Below are 25,369 nucleotides of genomic sequence, written 5' to 3'. Positions count from 1 at the left end.
CCGCTACAATATTTATAGTTAATCAGACTTCTGAGCCTTGCCTACCTTCGCGTAGATTCATTGCCTGATCGACCCCTGGACGGACGTTAAGATAATCCACGGCGTCTGGTATCGGCATGCTCGCCGGACCACCTGATACAGCGTCGTCATCCCCTCAACTACAATACGCCTTAGACAGTCATACATAGGCTATACCAATAGTCTTATAATTAGCCGTCAAAGCCTTGTATTACCTGGTAGTTGGGTGATCAGTAACCGCAAGCATAGCTTGATGAGTTTAACCAGAGTTCTGGTTAAATTCGAGGTCGCCTTTCGTCTATCCAATACCCCGCACGATGGCCAACCTCCCCCAGACCAGAATCAAAGTCAATCTTCATCAATTGCAAGTGTGGGGGAACATTTTAGTCTTCAGTATGTGCTTCTCCAGTGCCGAGTTTGCCGTTCCTTGACGGGCTCCACCCCCGCAAACATCTCCACTTTCCCCCGGACTTGGCTCGGATGACTTCTCTTGCGCCGATAACTGCCAACTCTCCTATCAAATAACCGCTCATCATGTAAGCGCCTCGTTGTTGGCTCTAACATGTATTCTTTTGGCTCTGATATGGTTAATAGGCTAAATCGAACCAAAGTTGTTGCCATTTAAAAGCCTGACCGTTTTAATCCCTGCATGCTCAGAGTCAGTCTTCGGTTCCGTGCCGTCTTTTCCGAGCAGCGAGCAGTCCACTTCCCCATGGGTAGACCATATCTAGAATAACCCTGTAGCCTCTTCTGCTACCACGTTTGAGTGGAGCCAGCTGACTCTTGGAGCAGCCTTGTATATGAAGACGATGAAGATCCTACTTCATTCATCTGGATCGTTGCAGATAGTCTTTGCTTGTCGATCAATTTCACAGACTTTTATAGTTTCGACTTCACTGTCCTGCACACACTGCAAGTCAATTCGCCAAAAGTACTGAACCGATAGAATCAGTATGGCAGAAAAGCGCACCGAAACCATCGAGGCGGCGCCACCAGATGGTCATCATGGCTGGACAGGCGACACCTCTGCTGAGGCTCGCGCTGCCACCGAGGCAGAACATTCCCTCAGCATCCGCCAGGCCATCCAGAAATACCCTAAGGCCTGTTTTTGGTCCTGCGTTGTGTCGCTTGTGATCATCATGGATGGTTACGACACGGCCCTGCTCGGATCCCTTTTCGCTTTTCCCGACTTCCAAGAGCGCTTCGGCATCCCCAATCCTGCCAAGCCAGGGACCTATCAGCTCGAGCCCAAGTGGCAGACGGCTCTGGGCTTGGCCAGCTCCCTGGGAGGCATTGTTGGTATTTTCTTCAATACGTGGATGACAGAGAGGATCGGACACAAGAAGACTCTTCTGATTTCTCTCTTCTGGTTGACTGGTACCATCTTCATCTCATTCTTTGCCCCCTCCGTCGAGGTCCTGTTCGTTGGTCAACTGCTTTGTGGCCTGGGATGGGGTGTCTTCACCACAATGGGACCCGCGTATGCCTCTGAAGTCGCGCCGGTTGTCCTTCGTGCGTACCTTGAAACCTACGTTGTCCTATGCTGGGGCATTGGCCAGCTCCTTTCTTACGCTGTTCTGGACTCACTTATTGGTAACAAGAGTATCTGGGCCTGGAGGATTCCTTTTGCCGTCCAATGGGTATGGCCTGTTATCATCGCACCTCTGATGTTCTTCTGCCCCGAGTCTCCTTGGTGGCTGGTCCGCAGTGGAAGATTGGAAGAAGCCAAGAAATCTCTGAAGAGGCTTACATCGATGTCAGACCAAGAGCTCCAGAACCAGCTGTCTCTCATGGTGGAAACCACGGAGTTGGAGCGCAGCATCACAGAGGGAGCTTCGTATCTCGACTGCGTCAGGGGCTCTAACCTTTGGCGCACGGAAATCGCATGTGTTGCCTGGGCCAGTCAAGTTCTTGTTGGCTTCGGTGTCTCCTCCTATGCCACCTACTTTTTCGAACAAGCCGGAATGTCGACCAAGAACGCTTACAAGTTGACAGTGGGCCAAGGTGGTCTTCACTTTGTTACCGTCCTTCTGTCCGTTTTCATCGTCGCGCGACATGGACGGCGATCGATTTACATTTGGGGCTGCCTCTTGATGTCGGCTGCTATGTTTGTGATTGGCTTTGTAGCTATCCCAAGCCAAAGCAGTGCCACAGGAGGCGTCTCTGCAGCCTTCTACTACGTGTGGTACTCTACCTACGAGATGACCATCGGTCCAATCGCCTACATCATTGTTGCCGAGGTCTCATCTACGCGCCTGCGCTCCAAGACAATTGGTCTGGCTCGTAATGCCTACAACGTCATCAATATTGCTGCCACATGCGTTGTACCTCATATACTTAACCCCACCGCTGCAAACTGGAAGGGCAAGTCTGCTTTTTTAGCTGCAGGTTTTTGTATCCTCTGCGCCATTTGGGCTTGGTTCCGTCTTCCTGAGCTGAAGGGCCGCACGTACGAGGAGCTCGACATACTATTTACAAAAGATCTCGCTGCTCGGGAGTTCAAGGGCTATGAATTCGATAATAGCATTGATATTGATGAGAAACTTGGTGTTGAGCATAAGGAATGAACTCATGTAGTTGATAGTAAGGGGTTGAGGCTTTGAGAAGTACCTTGCTAGCCACTATTGTTTATTTAACTTAAGAGAGGAAGCGTTAGTTTAGCTGCGAGTTTACGAATCCATTCTTTTAGTTTTACATAAGTTCCTCACTTTATGAATAATCTTTAATGTTTCCACCTTGAGCCAACCCTTCAAGTCCCTTAGTAAAGAATGATGAATTTGAGATTCTTCTTTCATACAGTAGAGACAACTGCTTCCCTGCGGTCAACTCATAAACTGTGTTAAATATAGCATATACTTCAGGCTCAACATGCATTGTCATCCACACCACAAACGCGAAGCTATTCCTTCTAGAAATTGAGTACTCAATGATGGCTGTTTATCGGCCCTGGGATCTATTTCATGGAGAGAATGCCGACCTGCAGGGTAGTCTTGGCTAAAGTCAAGATCTACAATCTTAGCCTCGACCTATCATAGTGATCTTTGGAATGTGTGTGGGGGTTGGGGTAATGCAAGCCAGCGTATTTAACCGGGCCTAGTATAGGAATCGGCTACGAAATGCCGAACGAGACTGCGTGGTGGATTGAAGCGTCACACGTATTGTGGGCTTTTATCCGTCTTAGCGTAAGAATCGGCTGCCAGATGCCGAGTGAGACCCGCTGCACAGGGCCTGCTCAACTAATGGGGTGCGTATGTTGCCATTGGACCCTGATTCGTCAGCCGACATGCGATATTCTCCATGTGTCTATGGATGGCTTGCGTTTACATGTGCTCCAAGCGTGACAGCGAAATAGCCCAAATTTATCCGCTGAAATCGCTTCTCACAATCAATCGGATGCTGCTTATACTCTTAAGAGCTGGAATTCCTCAGTTTTCTCCATGAATCACGCTTTTAATACAGAGGTCTACATCTAGTAACCATCATCACAAAAGCCATAAAGATGCTTTCCCCAGAGAGCGGAATCGACGCTTGGCTCCGCTATGCCCCTCTATCCGAGAGCTTGCGGAGCCTTCATAAGCCACTCTCCAGCATCATTGCCCTAAGCATCAACCCTACAAGTCCCGTTTTTATCGCCGGAGAGGAGCTTCAACGTGGCCTCGAACGTATCCTCGGACAAAGTGTACAGGTTGACTCTCACCTTCACACTGACACGAGGGGTTCAATTATAGTCGGCACTCTGTCATCTTTGAAGACGAATGAGGGCAACCCTCTCCTTCAGTCGATCCCTGCCCTTGATGAAGACGGATTTTGGCTCGACACAAATGTCAACGGGAGCCATGACGTTCACATTGTCGGCCAAAATGAGCGAGGAGCTCTTTATGGGGCATTCGAATACCTGTCTCTTCTTACACAGGGTAAATTGGTCAACACCAATGTCCAGCAGGCATACAATCCCGGAGCAAATATCAGATATGTCAACGAATGGGACAACCTTGACGGCAGCATAGAAAGAGGTTACGGCGGCAAGTCCATCTTCTTCTGCGACGGCAAGGTTTTGACGGACTTGTCTCGCGTCCGCCAATATGCCCGGTTATTAGCCTCAATTCGCATCAATGGCTGCATTGTGAACAACGTCAACTCGAGCCACAATCTTCTCAACGAAACAAACCTCGATGGGCTTGGTCGAATCGCCGATATAATGCGACCCTACGGAGTACGCATTGGTGTTTCATTATTTTTTGATACTCCCCGAGGCCTCGCTGGTTTGCCAACATCAGATCCTCTCGATCCCGATGTCATCAAGTTCTGGGAGGATATCACGGCCAAGTTATACGAGCGTGTCCCAGATATGCTTGGATACACCATCAAGGCCAACTCGGAAGGCCAACCGGGTCCTCTGACATATGGGCGAACACTTGCGCAAGGAGCAAATATGTTTGCTCGTGCCTTGAAACCTCACGGTGACGGTATCGTCATGTATCGTGCTTTTGTCTACAACCATCACCTGGACGAATCTGATCTCAAAAATGACCGAGCCAATGCAGCAGTTGAGTACTTCGCTCACCTTGATGGGGAGTTCGAAGATAACGTGATCATCCAGATCAAGTTCGGGCCAATAGACTTCCAGATTCGTGAGCCCCCTTCGACTCTGTTCGCCCATCTTAGGAAGACGCCCGTCATCTGTGAGTTCATGGTGTGTCAAGAGTATCTGGGCCAACAGTCACACTACGTGTACATGGCTCCAGAATGGGAGACTATTCTCGGCTTTGATATGCGAATTGATGACAAGCCTTCTCTTGTCAGAGATATTGCCTCTGGCAAGGTCCACGGTCTGAACAAGGGCGGTTATGCTGCAGTGACCAACATCGGGAATGACCCTACATGGCTGGGACACCATCTATCTATGTCAAACCTCTATGCCTACGGTCGATTGTGTTGGGATGCAGCCGCTCCAGCGCAGGATATCCTGCTCGATTGGATTCGCCTGACATTCAACGCAGAGAACCAAAAGGTGATAGACACCATCCGCGACATCGGAATGGAGTCCTGGCCTACATATGAAGCCTACAGCGGCAATCTCGGGATCCAAACTCTGTGTGACATCCTCTACACACATTACGGCCCCAACCCGGGTTCACAAGACGGAAACGGCTGGGGCCAATGGACTCGCGCCGATAGCAAGGCCCTTGGCATGGACCGTACCGCTGCCACTGGCACGGGCTATGCAGCTCAATATCCACCCCAGGTTGCTGCTCAGTTTGAGAGGATCGAAACAACGCCGGATGACCTTCTTTTATGGTTTCATCACGTTCCTTATACGCACAAGCTCAAGTCTGGTAAAACTGTAATACAACACATATACGATGCCCACTACGAAGGATCAGCAAACGCACAGACGTTTGTAACAAGGTGGGCTTCTCTAAAGGGCCTCATTGACGACGCTCGCTTTGAGCACGTCGCCTTCAAGCTTGCGTATCAAGCAGGCCATTCAATCGTTTGGCGTGACTCGGTGAACAACTTCTATCTTGCCAAGTGTGGCATCCCAGATGCCAAGGACCGTGTCGGGAACTATCCCTGGCGTATAGAGGCCGAAAACATGCAGTTGAGTGGCTATATCATTGTTGACGTGGCGCCCACTGAAGCGGCGTCCCGTGGCCGTGCCATCGTAGCATCATCGATGGAAAAGGCCGTTGCAACCACCAAACTAACATTCCCCTCGAGGAGGCATGACATCGCTGTCAACTATTTTGATCACACCGGTGGGCATGCACGGTACGAGCTTCTCCTGGATGGAAAGATTGTCGGAGAGTGGACTAGTGACCTCGATACGCGGCTCGGCCATGACTTCTCAGAGTATCTAGACGGACACTCGGCCACGAGAGTTTACTTCCGTGGTGTCGATACCAGGGAGGGTGCCGAGCTGACTGTGATTGGTTACCCAGATGGAAAGGACATGGCATCACTGGATTATATCTCAGTTTTGCCGGAAGGCGTGGTGGATTAAGTATTTAGTAAGGTTAGTAAATTCCCATTGGCAACAGTCAAACGTTTCCTTGAAACGGTACGCAGAAGTCCCCTTAGTAAATTTAGCTTTGAAAATCATTCCATCTTGTTGTCCAATACCGGACACTTTGATTACGTCTACCGTTCAATTACGGTGCCATGAAAAGGGGGACAATTGATGTCGTAATGCCTCGTATAATCCGAGCTCCGACGGGTGATTTCTCCACTTGTAAGACGGTTCTGTATTTAACCGGCACTAACGTTCATCACTTGAGGGGTTTGCTGCATTTAGTTAAAGTGACACCTTTAGCACGGCCCTGACCTTCTTTCCTCGCAATCAAACCTTCGTTCACAAGTGACATAACCCTCCCAACTAATAAGCGACGAGTGTATGTACGACCCTCGACACATAGCTGAGCCAGTCACTCCCTCGAGATGAGGTCTCCCTTCAAGTGGGTAACAGTATGGGCACCAACTCCTCAACCTACTGAGGAGGCAGATATGCCGCCTTATCCGTTTGTAAGGCCAGCCAAGTTCCATGGTTCCTAACAAAGGGCTTTCTGACCATTGTTGCTTGACTAGACGCAGCGTGGGGTCGCTTTTCAGAATACCACCATCCGACAGACGTTGAGAGTGACAGCCAGCGGTGACTGTATCCGGGTTCGCCTGTCCAACTTGTTTGGATTGGAGACATTGCACATCTCAAGAGCTGTGATTGCTGTTCCTCGGCCACACGACCCGCTCGCTCCTGGTGGTTCTCCCTCGATCTTCAAGGAAACAGCACAGTGGGTCCTGTTTGATGGCGAACAACAGATCTCAGTGCCTGGAGGCTCCCACGTGGTATCAGACAGCTTCAATTTCCCAATCCAAGCGGGACAGGTCTTATCGATTACCATCTTTCTCCAGAAAGGCCATCATTCTCGACAGATCACCTCCCACCCAGGCAGTCGCACAGACTCCTGGCTCTGTCATGGCGACCAGTCGATGGCATCTGAACTCTCTGGGCCTGATTTACAGTCGTCGACACATTGGTATTTCCTCTCTGGAGTCGAAATGTGTCTCGATGCTGCTCATCACGGAACCCTGGTTCTCCTGGGCGACAGCATAACTGACGGGCGCTGTAGCACAGATAACGCAAACGACCGCTGGCCAGACCTTCTATTCGACCGTATGCAGCAACATCCATTCGCGCAGAATATTGCCATTATCAACCAGGCCGTGGGGGGCGGAAGGGTTCTGCAAGATGGCAAAGGACCAAGCCTTTTGAGTCGTGTAGATCGTGACGCGATCTCTCAGCCAGGTCGACGCTACATCTTGGTTTTTCATGGGGTGAATGACATTGGGACGGCAGAGTCTAACCTCGTCTCTTTACAAGAGGTCACAAAAGCTCTGAAAAAGGCATATCGCCAGATTGTTTCGCGCTGCCATGCGCACGGCTTGTACGTCTTGGGAGCCACTATTGGGCCAATGGGTGGTAACAAGCCTTATGGAACCTGTGAATTACGTGAAAGGGCGCGCCAGGACGTTAACGAATGGATCCGGAAGTCTGGCATATTTGATGCCGTGGTAGACTTTGACTACGTCCTGCGATCTACTAAGGATGCTAGTCGACTGAAGGAAGAGTACAACTCCGGAGACCAGTTGCACCCAAACGTTGCAGCGTTCGGAGCAATGGCAGCTTCCTTTCCATTGGATGTTTTTGCGCAGTTTGGCCCAATTGAGGCTTCTGGCTGTGAGCTTATACCACGCAGTGCTTGAAGATATTCCAACGATAGCTTTAGAGTCTGTATGAGCTCTTCTTCAGATTGAAGAATCCTATTTCCTGGCCTGACATGAATCTCAAATCCCTTAGCCACTCCTTATCTCTCGCGTTAGTAGCAGGCATGTAGAAAGTGCCCAGAGCCGGTGAAAACTCAATTCCTCATAACACCAAAAGTCTAAGTATGCTGCAATAAAGCAGTCTTGATACTATATCACAAGTCACATTCCTGCCAGATGAGCTATAAAAGGCCAGCTCGTACCCAGCGGGTTCAGATTCCAATTGAAGGTAACCTGCCGGGTATATCGGAAGTGAATAGGAGGACTAGCGCTTCCATTAGTTTAAAAAGTTCCTTCAACTCTTTTGTAGTCTTGATTACGTATACAAGATTTACATTTAACTATCCAGAGAAATGGTCCAACTATGGAGTTGTCTGCAGCAGCCCTTAAAACTTTCCCTTTTTCAGAGATCGCCGCTTAGTTGCTATCAATTAATTGATTGGAAACCCTCCACTTCTTGCTACTTAGAGATAGAGATCTCGGCATCTCGGTAAAATTAAGACACTAGCTTTTTTAACCAATAAGAGAAGATCCATGGCCCTGAAGTAAACCGTTATAGATAGTGAGATACGGGTCAACGGCAGTTTGCTCGTATTCAAGTCACCGTTATAGGAATCCCGATGGCAATAGCTCGTTGTGTCGTCGTGGAAGATTACGTAGCTGTCATTCTTTATGCTAAGTATGTAAAAAAAACCTTATCTGCCACGCTTTGCAGGAGATTGCCATAACAGTGAGAGGTAGTATTAAAATCGTGATCATAAACAACGTTATGTGAAAATTCCAATATATATATCTATTCAAATGCGCCTCTTGTAATACTCTCTCTGTAGATTATTCTCATCATTCGTTCAAGCTTCCTACCTCAGTCTACCTTTACATTCGTTTTATAACCCCGGAACTAAAATACTAATGCGTTTAACACCCTTCATTCTCCTGGGCCTTGGCCTGGGAGTTATAGGTGACTCTTCAACTATAACTAGTACCTCATCTTCATCAGTCTCTGCCAGCTCATCATCTGCCTCTCCCAGCTCCAGCTCTGTCAGCTCCTCGTCTGAATCTGCTAGCTCTAGCTCTATCAGCTCCTCTTCAGTATCTGCGTCTACTAGCTCCAGCTCTGCTAGTTCCAGCTTTGCTAGTTCCTCATCTGTATCGGCATCTGCTAGCTCCGGCACTATTAGCTCTTCGTCTATCAGCTCCTCATCAGCTAGCTCCTCATCTGCCTCTCCCAGCTCCAGCTCTGTCAGCTCCTCACCTACATCAGCATCTGCTAGCTCCAGCTCTGCTAGTTCCTCATCTGTATCGGCATCTGCTAGCTCCAGCACTATAATCTCTTCATCTGTCAGCTCCTCGTCGGCTAGCTCCTCATCTATAAGCTCCACTTCCGCCAGCTCGACACCTTTAGCTAGCTCCTCATCTGCCTCTCCAAGCTCTAGCTCTGTTAGCTCCTCTTCGAGCTCCTTATCTGCTTCTACCAGCTCTACCTCTGCTAGCCCCTCTTCTGCCAGTTCCACCGGCATCAGTACATCGACCTCTAGCTCTTCTGTCCCTGCCAGCTCTAGTGCTTCTATCAGCTCTTCTGCCAGCTTAGCATCTTCGGCTAGCTCCAGCAGCATCAGTTCATCGGCCTCTATCTCCGGTGCCTCTACCAGCTCTGATGTCTCTACCAGCTCTGGTACTCCTGCTAACTCTGGTACTCCCGCCAGCTCTGATGTCTCTACCAGCTCTGGTGCTCCTGCTAGCTCTAGTGCCCCGGCCTCGAGCTCTGCCACTGCTCCTCAGTCTACAAGCTTCTCTACCTCTACCACCTCTACATCTGTCACCACCACCTCGGCATCCATTATTAGCTCTCAATCTGTATCCCTCGACTCAGGTGTCTCCTATGGACAAGGTGCCTCACCCCAGACAGACTCCAATGGTAACGTTGTCGCCGTTGACTTGGTAGCTGGCGCGAACGGTGAGGCGACATTCGATGTCGCTGTTCAAGCCTCCTCTTCCCCCAGTGGCAGCTCCACAACCCTCTCATTCGAATACACTGTCAGTGCTTTCAAACGCCTGCGTGCCAAGCGCGCTTTCGAGGGCTGCACTCTGACCATCACGGTTGACGGCAATGTGGTTTACTCCGGACCTGTTGCGTCGACACCTGCTACTTACAGCGAGGCTAGTCAGCCGTTTGTCGCGGAAAGCAACCCGAGCATTAAGTTTACACAGACTTGCGGTACTAGTCCCGTAAACCTGGCTGTTAAGAAACTTGCCCTTGTCACTGCTGCGGTTCCTATCGCTACGACTGGTTCTGTCGACGTAACTCAGACTGCAAGTGAGACATCTATTGAATCTGCCACTGAGTCTGCCACTGAGTCTGCTACTGAGTCTGCTACTGAGTCTGCTACCGAGTCTGCTACCGAGTCTGCTACCGAATCTGTTACCCAAGCTGCTTCTGAGTCTACTTCCGAGTCTGCTACCGAGTCTGCTACCGAGTCTGTTACTGAGTCCGTTACCCAGGCTGCTACCGAATCTGTTACCCAGGCTGCTTCTGAGTCTACTTCCGAGTCTGCTACTGAGTCTACTTCCGAGTCTGCTTCAGAGTCTGCCACTAAGTCTCCTACTGAGTCTGCTACTGGTTCTTCTACTGTCTCTACTACCGAGTCAGCTACTGAGTCAGCTAGTTTTACAACTGAGTCTGCTACTAGCTCTGCCATCAAGTCCGCTACTGGTCTTACTACTGAGTCTATTACTGGCTCTGCTATTAAGTCTATTACTACAGGTTCTGTCACTGGCCTTACTACTGGTTCTACTACCACTGGCTCTGTTGCTGGTTCCATTACCCATTCGACTTCCGCTCCCTCTAGCTCTGCCAGCAGCGTGGTCAACCCCCTTGCGGTTGGAAACTTTACTCTCTTCGGCTGCGCCCGCTCTTCTGCTGGTTTTCCCACCTTTGAGCTCGCTAGTTCTAGCGATTCCATGGACCTTGACGTTTGTGCTTCCCTCTGCTCCGACAAGGCCTACTTTGGTGTTTACAACACGTAAGTCCCATTTGACCTCTGTCGATAAACACCTCCCTAACAAAACTTAGTGACTGCTACTGTGGTGAGGAGGTTGGCTCCTCAAGCGTTACCCGTGTTGCCATTGATCTCTGCGATACCAAGTGCCCTGGCGACAGCTCTGAGTTCTGTGGTGGTAAAGCCGCTTCCAGCCGTATCATGCGCCGTGCAATCCCAAGCAACATCCTCCTCACTGTCTACGTTCACGCTGTTGCTAGCACTGTCACTAAGTTGGCTACCATTACTGCGACTGTCTCTGGCACCACCACTATCACCACTGAAGTTACCAAGACAGTTCCTGGCCCCAACCCTACTACCACTGTCATTGAGGAGATCTACATCTGCATCAATGGCAAGTGCACTGCGGAGTCTAACTCTGGCTCCCGTGTTGTCTACGTTATGATTGAGGCCAATGGCGCCGAGTGTGATAACGAGTGGGTGTATATCTCTTCCGCTTGCTCATGCCAGGGTGGACAGGAGTATACCGCTATCTTCTGCTCTGGTGGCAGCTGCATTGGCGAGACTGTCTATAAGGCCTCTGAGTGCCACGACTGGTACAACTACGAGAACTTCTTTATCCCTGCTGACTGCGGCTGCGGTAAGCAGGGTGAGGCTGCTATTAAGTTCATTCCTTGGGAGAATAAGTGGGGTACACCCGAGGAGTGCAACGAGCAAGAGGTTCCTGTCTGCTCTGACTGCACCTACGCAACTCACTACGCCATGGGCAACAGCACCACCTCTGGTTCCAACGGCAACTCTGGCTCTGGTAGCAGTAGCTCTGAAACCGACAGCGGCAGCTCTGGGTCTCCCTCTGGTTCCGGCAGTTCCGGTTCTGGAAGTGGTAGCTCTGGTTCTGGAAGATCAGGACCCGGCACTTCTGGTTCTGGTTCTGGCAGCGGTAGCTCTGGATCTCCCTCTGGCTCTGCAAGTTCCGGTTCTGGTTCTGGAAGCTCTGGTTCGGGCAGCGGTAGCTCTGAGACTGGCAGCGGTAGCTCCGGATCACCCTCTGGTTCTGGAAACTCAGGATCTGGCAGTTCCGGTTCTGGTAGCGGTAGCTCTGATTCTCCCTCTGCTTCTGGCACCTCAGGATCTAGCAGTAGTGGCTCTGGCTCTGGCTCTGGCTCTGGCTCTGGCTCTGGCTCTGGCTCTGGCTCTGGTTCTGGTTCTGGTTCTGGCTATTCTTCTGGTGCCTCTAGCTCTACTGTTAATACTGCTAGCCCCTCTGGCGTTCCCGTTACTGCTGGTGCCGTCAAGCAGACTAGCACTTCTATGGCACTCGTCGCTGCTATCGCTGTTATCGCTTCCCTCTTCTAATAGCTATCTACTCTTGTCTTTCAAGATATCTACCAGCAGTGCCTGCAGCAAGATGCGGTTTACTACCATGCACCTATTGTCTTACATACTGTTATACTTCACTTCTATTCCGCTTTTCTTGCTCTAGCTGGGCTTGCGGTTCTTCTGCCTCTTTATACACTATGAGAGTATCAGTATTAGCAACATCATACATATAGACTCTCTAAATTTATACCATTTATATTTAACTGATACCTCTTCATATCAGACATTCTGTCTTTCATCCGTCTAGAACTCTCTCCACAATCATTAACCTACTGTGCACTGACAACCATCAATTTTACCTCTCTGTATAGACATATCAACGCGGGTGTTGGGGGTCAACGTCAACGCCTTGCCGAAATTGGGCATGCACTACTCAAAAGCCTCTTGTGTGGCGATGACTATTTTGCAGTGTGCGAACAGAGATTTCCTGATCATCATAACGAACCATACCCAGTCAACTGGATTAACAAGGATGAAAGAGAATTGAAAGAAAATGCTTAACTACTGACTCGAGAAGATGCGTGAGAACTACTGCTTAATTGTTCTCAGTGGGACAACACAAACGAAAGCACGTGATGGCCTACATCGCTCCCCCAGCCTCATGCGCTACTGTGACTGCACCGATACCGAAGCATGTGACCTTCCAAGTCCTTGAAAAGAATAGATAAACTAGTATATGGGGGTTAAGATAGAAGCCATGGGTGAGCACGAGTGTTACAATGGAAGAGAGGATCTACGTGCGAGGCGCGTGATATGAGTTATTAAGAAGGAATTTTGCTTAGCTTCATACTGATGGTGATAAAAGCGCCCCTTGCGTAAAGAACTATGGTATCCAAATCCAGTTTGCCATTCACCGTAAGTATCAAGTTGAAGCAAAGTGTTGCCGGGACTTCTTCACTGATTGTGTAAACTTTGCCGAATGTTTGGGGCACCTTCAGCTGTCAAGTCCAGGTTGCCAGATTCAAACAGCCCTGAACATCAAAACCGGCATACCAAGCATCTTACATCCGAATCAGCCCAAAAGATGATTTCGACGATAGAAATGGTTCGTTCATGTCGGCGCGTTGACAAATAAATTGACACCAGGTCAAGGGGCTAAGAAAATGCGCATCAAGTCATGAGGTACCGAAAGCTATTCTACTACAAGAACGTTTATCACATCAGACTATCTCGAGTATTCTTGTGACGGTACGCTCCAGGATCTCATCGGCCATCTCCTGCGGGACAATTCCATCTTCATAAGTCGCAGTGACAACTGTATCCCCCCCTTTAACACCGCAAACATGGAAGATAGCCCCGTGTGTGCCCTGGTTGCCATTTACGGCTCCAGCTGAGAATTGCATATCATCGATCCGCCAAAGCCCTGTGCTCTTCCCGTCGTACTCTACTTTCGCATTATCGAATGAACCAATGTTAGAAACGCTGAAAGTAGGCTTGAGAAGGAGAGATATAGAGGGAAATCCGTTGTCAACCACGTTCTCTAGATCTGTCCCCAATCGCTTCACCCCGATCCAGTTTCTTATAGCTTTGCCAGAAATAGCACGTGTCATCTCATTCTTATAATCCTTGACCAGGTCCCATACAGAGTGGCAGTCGAGCGATGTCTCTTTGCCATTGCTTTTCGTAACCAGGACTTGGCGGAATGGTCTAAGTTTGTGCCAGAGCTGCCAGCTTCCTGCTGCATTCACAAACGTTCCATTCTCTGTTCCTCCACCAACACGAGCCATGGGAAGGCTGGGTCTCAAGTCAAAATTGAAGCGTGTTGCTCCTATCTTTGCGTTCGGGTAAAACTCGTTGGCAAGGACGATGGTAAACATTGTAATGAGTAGAGGTGTGAAGGTGGTGTGATGATTACGACATGCGGTGAGTATCGTCGACATGTTTTCTGCTGGTATACGATACGACGAAATGCGCGGGACGGTTCTATCCTCTGGCTTTGCCACTGCAGTTGCGGACTTGAGGTGAGGCTTTGAAGGGGGAAGATCGCCATAAATGCGATTGTTGCTGTAAAAGAGCTTGACAAACAGCCAAACTAGCTGCGTCCAAATCAACTCTAAGATGCTGTCTTTCCCTTCCCAAACATCTTCCGGTTCGATGGGGGATTGTACATTCTCGTCTGCATGCATGAGGGTATCAGGATGAGACACATGCATGGTCTTTGCAACTGTGGGGGAATTGAGTGAGGCAAGAAATTCGCGATGAAAGACCATCCCGGATATACCATCACCCAAGGAATGATGATAGACAAAGATAACATTGTTCCCTTTCACAAGAAGCTTCCACAAGGGGCGATCGGGTTCATCATCAGGCCACCAACACGCATTGTGGGCTCTCTCAAGATCATCCGAAGTGACCTCATTATTGTTTTGGTCACAGTCTAAGACTTCGATGCATTTCTCCAAGTCGATAGTGGGCAGCCGGGCGGTGTGCAGCTCGTGATTACCTCGATTAGGAGATGGTTTCTGAACAAAGACGTGCCATAAGGCAGGATGAGCTTGCACAACATGGCGCAGTGCTTCAATGATGACGCTTTTGCTAAGTTCTTGTCCATCGACGCAGGTATATCGCGCAGAAACCAGGATGTTTGACCATATACCTAGGCGATGGTAAAGATACCACGTACGCTGTAGAGAACCTGCAGCTGAGGTTAGTTTGTTCAATGAATAATTCTTGCTCGAACCATACCTGTTCCTTTCACCAAAGTATATGCACCAGGAGGTTTTCTATCCATTTTGAGCTATTTTGTCAAGACGAGGTACCGTAATTATGTTTGATGTTTGTTGTAAGCACTGTTGGAAAATAAGTGGAGCTCATAGCCTTGAGGGCTGTGAAGACTTACCCTTGCTCGAAATGCGTGCGGAAGCAAATTATGCCGAAGTCGAACTAAGACGGACTTGGAATAGTTTGGGCTTCTTGGCGCGTCGCGTTATGAAGACGCGACAGAGAAGCGTACGTTCGGACATTGAGCTGATGATAAATGTAGTGAAACGAAATGAACATGATATAAGAATGAGGGTGGCTCGGTTCTGACGATGGCGTCATGTTGTGTTAGGAGAGATTAAGGCCATAGTTTCCAGCCCGAATAAGAGCAAAGTGGGCTTAGCGTTTTGCAAAGAGAACGAAGACAACAAGTTTTCTAGCCACATTCGCTACCCTGGACATAGCCGCATGCAATACAGATCACCCACGCCTAATCATTCCTCGAATTGCATTATGAAGAAGACTAAGCACTTTCTGTCTACTTACCTTTTTTTTTTTTTTTTTATTATCAGCAGGCTTGCCTATAACACCAGACATGCAGAACTGCTCTCAATTGTCGAGCGCATCAACAAATCTCGTTCCTTGCACCAAGCGATCCTAACTTATGGCTGAAGCACTAGGTGTTGTCGCCAGCGCGATTGCGGTCATCCAGATCTCCAAGGAAGTAATTAACGCGTGCAAATTCTACATTGAAGCACTACGCTCCGATGCACCTACCAGCTTACGCACCATTTTGATTGAAGTGTCCACACTCAAGTCCGTTCTTGAGAACCTGGAGTTCATATCGAGATGCGAAACCTTCACAACCACCTTGCAAAACGGACTAGCAGCTTCTGATGGTCCTATCGAGGGCTGTAGGGTCGCAATGGTAGCGCTAGAGAAGCTGTTTCCGAAACAATCACTCCACAACGGACAGAACGCTTCAAAACGGCAGAAAGTCCAAGCAACATTTGCAACATTGGCATGGCCTCTGAAGCAGGGCCAGGTACAGGACCTTCTCCAGCAGATCAGCCGTCATAAAGAGAATATCAAGCTCGCTCTGACGACAGAGGTCACGAAGGATATAAAAGATATCAAAGCAGCTTCTGGAGAGATCCGCTCCATCTTGACAGAGGAGCAACGCTATAGAGTGTGCAACTGGCTCACATCAACCGATCCCTCACCAATTCACAATCGATCGCGCAAACTATATGAAGATGGAACTGGAAGCTGGATGCTTCGCTCACAGCACTGGGCTGGCTGGCTGGCTTCGAGTACTCGATGTCTTTGGGTCCACAGTATCCCAGGTTCTGGCAAGACCGTTCTCGCATCTTAGTTGATTGAAAACGTCCAAAGCCATTGCAAGAGGGTTTCAACAAGAAAATCGCCTTGCGTGAATGTTTACTACTACTGTTACTTCGGCCATCATCAAGACGAGTCCGCCCCGTTTCTTAGATGGGTCATCACTCAGCTCTCACGCCAGGCAGACGTGTTTTCGACTTTAACACATGATCTTTACAGACGAGGTGGAGAACCGAGCACTCCTGAACTTCTTGATACGCTAGAACAGATTCTCCAAGTGTTTAGCAGAGTGTACATTGTGATTGATGCTGTGGATGAGAGCGACCCTCGTGAAGAACTCCTTGAGGTCATTCAGACTCTCGTTACCGACCAAAGGCTTTGCAATATTCAGATCCTTGTGACGAGTCGCGAGTACATCGATATTGAGCGAGTGATGGAGAACGTATCCGTTTCAGTCCCAATGGCAAATGAATTAGTCGAACAGGATATTCGTCTCCATGTTCAGTCAATCCTACGATCAAACCGAAAGTTTCGATGCTGGCCCAATGATCTTCTCGTTGAGGCTGAAAATGCTATTAGTACCAAGGCGAAGGGAATGTAAGTGTCGTTTGCGCTCAGACTATTGCTCGGTTAACAACATATATAGGTTTCGGTGGGCCGTTTGCCAACTACACGAATTGCAGCGTTTGAAGGGCGATCGCGAGGTGGTTAGCAAAGCTTTGGAGCGACTTCCTAAAGATCTAGATGAAACTTACGACCGAATTTTTCTCCGGATACCACGAGAGGATTGGCAATTTGTATCTCATGCTTTTCAATGGCTTTGGTTCTACGGCCAGCTCGGCCCCCCAGAGAACGGTACTCCATCAGTTCTTCTCTTGGATGCAATCAAAAGCAGTACATGGCGGACAGAAAATCACAATAGTCATGTTCTTTATAACTCAGAGAGACTACGGGAGCTTTGTGGATGTCTTATCAGTAGTCTGGAAGACTCCATATCATTCGCCCACTACACGGTCAAGGAGTATCTGGACTCAGATCGCATACGACAAGGCCCTCTCTTCACCTTTTCCACTGAAAAGCACAAGGTTTTGTCCACATGCTTGGATGTCTTGTTTCTCCAGGCACAAACATATACACTACAGGATCTTAAAGACCTCGAAGCAGGTGCCTATTTGCAATTGAATGAGCTGGATCTTTGGAGCAGCCCTAGCTTTCATTCTGTTTATTATGCAATGGAATCACTCCTCGTATGGGGCGAAGAGATATCTGAGAGCGATGACGTTTATGCACGGATGAAGAGTCTCCTACATCCCTCAACACAGTATTTAACATGCCTTAATAAGCTGCGCTATAATGAAGAAGGTGGGAAATGGATTCATCTACTCTCAGGAATTGGATTTAGCAGAGATAAAAATTCTTGGACTATCGACTGGAACTAGCATTTAACAGACCGCGATGCGTCGTTGCTACTGAGCCTGCTTCTTATGATTGACAATCGAGAATCACCTCTATTATCCAGATTTATCAACGAGGCACAGATTGAGGCAGTCTTCAGCAACAAGATACGCCTAAGAATAGAGGGTTACACTTACAGTTACAAGAAGAACAGAGGTTGGGACGCGGCTCTTGGACTATTCGAGTTTGATGGACCACTAATTCAAATAGTAGTTCAATTCTTTGAACCGAACTCGAGGCGCCTGGAAAGTTTGCTGGTTAGCTACACTGGACTTTACAATCCTTCCACAACTCTCGTCTATTTTATAGGCCATCATAAGTCATATCCCCCTAGCAATGCCGAGGATGATGGTCCTTCCTTTTGCCCACTGCGGCATCTATTGGAAGCTGGAGCTCAACCCAATCTCCTAGGATATCCCATGACACCACTGCAGATAGCTGTTGCGGCCAGAAACGTTGAAGGAGTTCGTTTGCTACTGCATTTCGGGGCTGATCCAAATTATATTGGCGATACACTAGGTAATGCTTGGCCAACAAATAGCGTAATGGCCAGCTTTGACCAGTTCCACGGTATGTCGCCTCTTCGCATTTTCAGAAGTGGTGATATTGTTTCTTTGGCGGCGGATGATAGGGAAAAAAGCGAACCGAGAGAGGAAAACATAGAGGACCTACTGCGTGGATATGGTGGGATGGACTTCCAATTGGGCCAGGGCGAACCATAGACGGGAAAGCCTGGGGAAGTCAGTGTGAGGGGACTCCTGTAACCTCAGCCACGGTGAAGAATAATTAGGAGAAATAGAACAATGAATGATGTGATGGACACGCAAGCTGGCATAGCCCAAGCCCTGAGGGATGAAGAGGGTCTAGACCATCGCTGACACAACCAATCAAATCTGCGATGTGACGTGCGTCGTAAGATCACCATTTTGCGCAAATGACCCGTGCATTCGGCAATTAGAGACTGGAAGACAAAGAGACATACCTGGCACTCTTGATGACGACAATAACAATATCTGGAGCTTTGTTGTTTCACAGGCAACTAATTTACTGCGCCATGATCTCAAAGTAGTTAATGGATTAAATACGTGACAGCCGTGAAGAGATTCGTTCTATATACTGTCTAGGACATTGTCATTTAGACTTGCCTTTAGACTTAATTGCAAGCAAAATGTTGCTGACGGTACACATACCTCATTTGCCCTCGCCGTCTTGAGTTGAACTGCGCAGCCCAGCTTCTGAAACGCATGGCTAGCACAGCCATCGTCAGATCAAAGTCGCATTGTTCTAGAGCCACGTAAGTCGCCAGCCCTAAAACAATAAAACTCGTATCTCAACGCCAAGGAAAAGAGATCTCTTGGCAGGCACGGGCCACGATCTCCCGTTGTTAATCGGCGAATGCTTAATTTAGGCTGGGTCTAGACGCTGGTCATCACAATTGCAAGTGCTGTGATTGGCTTGTTTTGGAACCACCGTGCTGGGAGGGTTACGTAGGCTTGGCTTTTGTGGCTTGGAATGCTTTTCACAGTGAGAGGATGTTTATCCTCGGTTCGAGGGAGGTGGCTTGGGGTATAAGGAGGAAATTGGCCCAGAGAAAGGGTATCCCAGATTGCCAAGCATTTCAGGCGTGTTTTGACTCGTTATTTCTGCTGCAATTTGTCTACTTTATGTTCAAAATGAATAGTTCTCTAGACATCGTGTTTGCCTTTGTATTGGCACTCTGTGAGTAAGGACCCCTTGTTCAATGACTAGAGACTTACATTTACTCCCTTCAGTCGCCACCATCGTACATGCCTCCCCGGCGTCCTACTGCGACGCATCGTCAAGCAAAGTATGCTACAGTTGGGCTGTACCATCGTCAACCTCCTCTCTCTATATTCGTCTCGAAGCCCCTACCACGTACCAATGGGTCGCCATCGGCACCGGATCCCGCATGAGCGGCTCGACGATGCTTGTCATATACCAAGACGGCTCGGGAAATGTCACGCTGAGCCCTCGCAAGGGACACGGTCATGATATGCCGGCGTATCAGGCCGTGAGCGGTATCAAGCTTATCGAGGGAAGCGGCGTGTCGAATGGTACAATGGTGGCCAACATCTACTGGAAAGATGCAGGCATATCAGGGACTGCTCAGTGGATCAGTGCCTGGAAGAAGGGTAGCCCACTTGACACGAGCGATGCAAGCAGTGACTTCGATGAGCATGATGGAACGGACAGTTTCTCTGTTGATCTCTCTAAGGCTACCGTCAGCGGCACCTCCAACCCTTTCCTCAACTCGTCCAACACAACTCCAAGCGACAATGCTGTCTCTGGTGGTGGTGGAGGTGAAGATAATACTGGCTCAGCGCACGGTGTTATCATGGCAGTTGTTTTCCTCGTCGGGTTCCCTATCGGCTCCGTTCTCATGCCTCTACTCGGGAAATGGCTCATCCATGCCTCGTGGCAGATCGTCGCCTTCGTAGGAATGTGGATTGGCTTTGGGATTGGGAAGATCGCTGCAGATCGTGACGGCGATGTAAGTCGTATGCATCATTTATCAACAATAACTAACATTCTATAGTGGTTTCACGAACCTCATGTTGTCCTTGGCACGATAGTGTGCATCCTGATGATCGTACAACCTGTGTTGGGATGGATGCACCATAGAAACTACGTTAAATACCAACGTCGAACGACAATAAGCTATGGACATATTTGGTACGGCAGAGGTATTATGATTGTCGGTATCATCAACGGAGGCATTGGGCTGCAATTATCTGGTACATCAACAGGCTTGATTGTTGGATACAGTATTGTCGGCATTCTTGTCTCTGCTATTTACGCTGCTGGCGCTGTCCATAAGATGGTTCAGATGAAGAGGAAGGAACACGAATTGCTGTCGGATCCATCAAATAGCGCTCTTGAATTGCGGGCTTAGTTTAGAGTTGCCAAGCCATTTTGCCAACTCATTTAAGATTCTGGGTAGCCTAGCTCTTTGTTCTTTGATCCAGAACGTCTGCATCACATGGTGAGTATCACTCATGTACTCCCCTGTGCGGGAGAGTAAATCCTTACTGGCATGGGCATAATGAATATTACAACTGGTCTTACCGATCCTTTTGTTCTCGTGTAGTGCAACCTGTGGTGCCGGTGGCTAAAAGTCTATCGCGTAATTAAATACAGAGTGTCAGATCTCACTGTCTTAATTACTGACCATTAGCCGCAGCTCTGTCTTGCTAATTGTAGCCCAAGCCTTGGTTGGAGCCATTCGTTAACCTTGTTTACTATAATAAGCATTCCGGTGGAGGTCTCTATCCTGCCTGGATAAGGCCTGATGATTGGACTGCTGATGTGAAGGAGTTCTTTTTCGCACTATGACAGGGTGAGTTTTTGCTCAAGATAGTGTATATTATCTGCATCTAAGACATTTCTTTGATTGGGAAACCAAAATAGATCTCTTGGAAATTTTCAATGCTAGGCTTTAGTGAATTCTGGCCGAGTCTGTCCAGAGACCAGCCACAAATCCCCCAATCCTGGGCGGATCTTGCTTCGGACACAGCGGGCAATGGCGTAACAGTGTAGCCAATGTTGGAATTACTGTTAACGAGACCCATCTCAACAGCAGGGCATGGATTGCTCAAGAGTCTCCGGTTTCCAGCGTTCGATTTCACGAAGAGGATGGCTTATTGGTAGTGTGGCCGTTTCGCGAGGCGTAACAACCTGACGAGGTTGTAATGCACGAACTTTTTTATCCTATCCAGTCTTTGGTGAAAGACTTTACTTCACAGGCATAGAAATTCTAATCATCTTTTGATCTATCTATCGTTGCTGGATATGAACGCTGGGAAGTCATTTAATTCACCGACTAATCACCAGCTCTTCCGAGCGCTCTGTTGGTAACAGAACTTGGAGGAGCCGCCGAACACACGATAACTCCAACTCGAACCGATACCATGTACATGATCACACCATACATATCTTGATCAGACTTTATGAACACGACAGGAATCCATCAGTATGTCAGGAGGATTTGTAATTATACCACCAGCAGGTCTAGGGACAGTCATTTTCCGATTTACTTCCATATTCTGATATTGGATCGTCGACCTTAACAAGAGATTTGCCCCACGCTGCCAGCCAAGTTGAGTTACTAAGCTAGCATTGGGTGACAAAGCGATTCTTGTAATCAGTGAATTATCGGCGAGGCAGCCGTTGAAAGTATTTGTGTCAGTGTTCAATAAGAGCAACTATAGGGACAAAGACAGACAGTGTCATATTGTTCGTCAGTCACGGGCGTTTCCACGTTTCTGAACGCCTAACATGAGATTCCGCTCCTCCTTTTCCGCTTTCAGAACCTTTTCTCATCATCAATCCCTTTCCCAGCATTTTTTCCGAGAACCTACCCACATAGCAACCTCTTTGACCATCTAGGCATCTACATAACCAATACTCCCAAAAACATAACAAACAATGCCCACTAGAGGACGCGGACTCTGGGTCTTCCAGGACCAGTACGACTTTCTCACTGCTTACCTATGCGACCCTGAGTTCTACCTTATTCTCGGCCTCACAGTCTGTGCATATATCGCGTGGGGCTCAGACGTCAGTCGTCGCCATGAACGCACCAACCAAGCACTCACCCAAAAGCTCAACAAGCTGAAGGCTTTCTTTTTAACTGTTCTCTCGGTCTTGAGTCTTATGTTTCTTCATGGAAGATCGTTTCCTGATAAGAAGGCCTTTATGAACTGTCAGGTTGATTATACAGATTGGTGCAGTGAGATGGCACCTGGTAAGGTCTGGTTAGGAATGGTGGCCTCTGGGGATGTCTACGCTATCAATTAGTTCAAGTGGCCGGATGCGACTCGAGCGATAGGAGAAGTACCGCAGCCTTCGATCAAATAGCGAAGGACGGATGCAAGGACTGACTGGAGCCACGCGATAAAAACTAGTTGGGAACTTAGCGCTGACGAACGTCAAGAGTTCACTAAGTCTATTAGGGAATATACTTCCAAGTCTTAAAGCCTATGACTATGTCTTAATACTCAAATTTTAGACCGGTGACCTTTGTCCGCAATAGACTCCCACTTTCGAGTTCGAGACGTAATATGGCTAGTACTTATCATCTGATCCTCATTTGGGACCGTCACACAAGCCTATTTGACTGTCCAATAGCACAACCGCGGGCCATCGTACATAATCTCCATGTCGCTCAACCATGTTACAAGAAATAATATGTAGGCATGGATGTGGCGTGTTTCTACCATGTAAAGCGATAAGGTTTTATGTATTAAATCGTAGTGAAACAAAGCCGTTCTCCAGCAACTTCCAAGGCTCATATCTGCTTCGATCAACTATCCTTACTAGTTCAGCTCCAACCACCCGCTCGATATCCCAACATCACACTGTCAGCTACATACCCACTAGTTCGCAACACACTGAGAGTAGTAGTCGTTTTGCTTGATGCACTTGGTACCAGAAGCACACTTGGTGGCACCAGCCCAGTTGTTACCGCCACATTGACCCCAAGCAGCAACCTCGGCACTAGCAGCGTTTTCGGTCGAAGTAACCTGAGTGACGGGAGCCTTGGCAGCAGTGGCCTTCTTGCTAGAGGCAAGCTTAGCGGTGATGGCCTTGGTGCTGGTGGTGCTGGGCTTGGGAGTAGTGGTCTTGGTTGTGGGTGCGGCAGTGTTAGTCGTAGGCTTTGATTCGGATGAAGCAGGTGCAGCATCAGTGCTCGATTTGCTGGAACTCCAGTTGTTCTTCTGAGAGAGGTAGTACCACCAATTGCGGTACATCGAGCCGTCGAAGTCAGTGATTTCCATAGAGGCACCAGCAAGCATGATGAACTTGGTGACGCCGATAGGGGTCCAGTCTGTTGAAGTCAGTACTTCTCGCAGTTAAGTTAGAGTCGGTAGTGGATGGAAAGTACCATAGACTAGAATCTGTTAGCAGGCGTCTTTTGATTTTAGGGAGAGATCACTTACAATCATCGAGAGCAAAGGTATGACCCTACATAGCGCGTCAGCCTTATCCATGAATCAAGGTCTTTGGAGACATACCATCTCATGCAAAAGAATGTGGATGTTGTCAGAGTCAAGGTTGTTCATGAACTACTCACGACCAACCTCCTGACCCCAGTTATGACCAAAACCACCCTCAAGACCATCCTTCAACCAGAGGGAGTGGTCATAGTGGCGGTCAGTACCAGCCTCGCAGTTACTATAGTCACCATCGAGATGAGCATCACGAGCATAAGCGACAGGGCACATAGGGACACCGTCGGCATCGAGCTCAGTGTAGACCTCGTAGCCATCTGTGGAGCCCTGAAGCTGGCTCTTGTCCTTGACGGCATATGTAACAACATTGACCTTAACCTCGTCGTAAGGGAAGCCATTATAACCGTAGAGCCACTTGAACCACTTCTGGCACTGAGCGTTATACGCACTGGCGATCTTGGTTCGTTCGGCCGCGGTGATGCTGGCGCTAGATAGTCCCATCGGACGCAAATGTTAAGGTAACCCTTGTTAGCCATGATCTGGTGGAAGCCAGTGTTGACGTTGGCATCAACTCCGCCATCGTAGGTCTTCTCATAGTGCTCCCAGACCTCCTGGAGGGGAGCTTTCAAGTCTGCAGGCGGGTTCCAGCCCGACTGTCACTTGACGGGACGGTTACGAGAAATATCGGGAAAGCCACGCTTGCTCTGGGGCTCCGCGAGAAGAGTATTCCAGACAGAATCGTCGAGATCCGACTATGCGTTGACAGAGATGGCGAGGCCGGTGAAGATCGCGGAGATAGTGGAGACGCGCATATTGATAGCTCTTTGAATGAGTAAATGAGAGACTTGACAAAAGAATGAATAAGAATGTACAGAAAAGAAACAGAAACAGGACTCTGTCCCAAGCAGAGTGAATAAACGAATGTGAGTTGCGATGAAAACAAGCCATAAGCTTAAACTTCTAGGGCCATGCTTATTATATGTATACTTGTCGTCTGTGTCTCGGGCTTAAACACAAGCGCTAAGCACTTTGTACCATACCATGTCGGTGTCATATTTTAGACTTTTGGATTGAGGTAGTGGTAAAATAATAAAGGCCGGAAAATTATTCGCTGTCAGCTGATGTCCCAGTTTGTCGGAGATTTTACACAAATTAGACTCAAAATGGCATTTTTCTCTGTCTTACCCCAGTCATTTCTGGAACTCGTTAGACATAATCCGACGACTGACCCTAGAATGTATGAGATCGAAGCATGGATTGTCAGATAACGACTAAGTGGAGATGTCGTAACCCAACTACAGTTCAATAGTTACGCGCTTAAAGCGTTAGTGTAGTCAGCTTACGAGATTGTTTAAGATTTAGCAGTCATTTAGGAGGATCTTATTTCGCTATATCTACTTATAGTATACTGCCTGGACTGACTTTATAAAAGTGTTATTTTAAGTTAGTAGACCTAATAGCTAACACTTACATCACGCGCCTCCTTATGCTCTCTAATGATCCATAGTCCTAGGAACGCTAAAGAAACGTAGCCATCCAAGGAAATCCGTCATACTGAAGAATAAGGCTTACTCAGGCTTGCTCCGCGACGGCTTCAGAACTAACTGATGTACACTGCGCTAGGTTTTTAGATATCTATCTATTCCCAGACAGAAACATCGCACCTAGTTGTTAAACTTATAACAG

At 48.4% G+C, this 25,369-nt stretch overlaps 8 protein-coding genes across 8 annotated transcripts; 6 read left to right on the top strand and 2 right to left on the bottom strand.

Annotated features, from left to right (window-relative positions):
* Positions 1–971: 971 nt before the first annotated feature.
* Positions 972–2,585, top strand: J7337_011230 (uncharacterized protein; the record flags this gene model as incomplete). Its single annotated transcript, XM_044828779.1, has 1 exon — positions 972–2,585. One exon carries the CDS (start codon positions 972–974, stop codon positions 2,583–2,585), a length of 1,614 nt encoding a protein of 537 aa, XP_044677333.1.
* A 932-nt stretch (positions 2,586–3,517) lies between these two features.
* J7337_011229 (uncharacterized protein) lies at positions 3,518–6,022 on the top strand (the record flags this gene model as incomplete). The annotated part of the gene is made up of 1 exon (XM_044828778.1): positions 3,518–6,022. One exon carries the CDS (start codon positions 3,518–3,520, stop codon positions 6,020–6,022), a length of 2,505 nt encoding a protein of 834 aa, XP_044677332.1.
* Positions 6,023–6,456: 434 nt separating this feature from the next.
* Positions 6,457–7,779, top strand: J7337_011228 (uncharacterized protein; the record flags this gene model as incomplete). The annotated part of the gene is made up of 2 exons (XM_044828777.1): positions 6,457–6,540; positions 6,610–7,779. The coding sequence occupies 2 exons, from the start codon at positions 6,457–6,459 to the stop codon at positions 7,777–7,779; spliced, it is 1,254 nt and encodes a 417-aa protein (XP_044677331.1).
* A 969-nt stretch (positions 7,780–8,748) lies between these two features.
* On the top strand, positions 8,749–12,191 carry J7337_011227 (uncharacterized protein; the record flags this gene model as incomplete). Its single annotated transcript, XM_044828776.1, has 2 exons — positions 8,749–10,859; positions 10,910–12,191. The coding sequence occupies 2 exons, from the start codon at positions 8,749–8,751 to the stop codon at positions 12,189–12,191; spliced, it is 3,393 nt and encodes a 1,130-aa protein (XP_044677330.1).
* Positions 12,192–13,375: 1,184 nt separating this feature from the next.
* Positions 13,376–14,946, bottom strand: J7337_011226 (uncharacterized protein; the record flags this gene model as incomplete). The annotated part of the gene is made up of 2 exons (XM_044828775.1): positions 13,376–14,850; positions 14,901–14,946. The coding sequence occupies 2 exons, from the start codon at positions 14,944–14,946 to the stop codon at positions 13,376–13,378; spliced, it is 1,521 nt and encodes a 506-aa protein (XP_044677329.1).
* A 633-nt stretch (positions 14,947–15,579) lies between these two features.
* J7337_011225 (uncharacterized protein) lies at positions 15,580–16,857 on the top strand (the record flags this gene model as incomplete). Its single annotated transcript, XM_044828774.1, has 2 exons — positions 15,580–16,275; positions 16,321–16,857. 2 exons carry the CDS (start codon positions 15,580–15,582, stop codon positions 16,855–16,857), a joined length of 1,233 nt encoding a protein of 410 aa, XP_044677328.1.
* A 2,641-nt stretch (positions 16,858–19,498) lies between these two features.
* J7337_011224 (uncharacterized protein) lies at positions 19,499–20,625 on the top strand (the record flags this gene model as incomplete). Its single annotated transcript, XM_044828773.1, is given in 3 exon segments — positions 19,499–19,539; positions 19,551–20,223; positions 20,269–20,625. 3 exon segments carry the CDS (start codon positions 19,499–19,501, stop codon positions 20,623–20,625), a joined length of 1,071 nt encoding a protein of 356 aa, XP_044677327.1.
* A 2,482-nt stretch (positions 20,626–23,107) lies between these two features.
* J7337_011223 (uncharacterized protein) lies at positions 23,108–24,184 on the bottom strand (the record flags this gene model as incomplete). Its single annotated transcript, XM_044828772.1, has 2 exons — positions 23,108–23,559; positions 23,806–24,184. The coding sequence occupies 2 exons, from the start codon at positions 24,182–24,184 to the stop codon at positions 23,108–23,110; spliced, it is 831 nt and encodes a 276-aa protein (XP_044677326.1).
* Positions 24,185–25,369: the final 1,185 nt, after the last annotated feature.

This window comes from Fusarium musae, chromosome 8, assembly GCF_019915245.1.
Source record: "Fusarium musae strain F31 chromosome 8, whole genome shotgun sequence".
Classification (NCBI taxonomy): Eukaryota; Fungi; Ascomycota; class Sordariomycetes; order Hypocreales; family Nectriaceae; genus Fusarium; species Fusarium musae.
The sequence above is the reverse complement of the archived record's forward strand: the minus strand, read 5'-3'. Positions and strand labels throughout refer to the sequence as shown.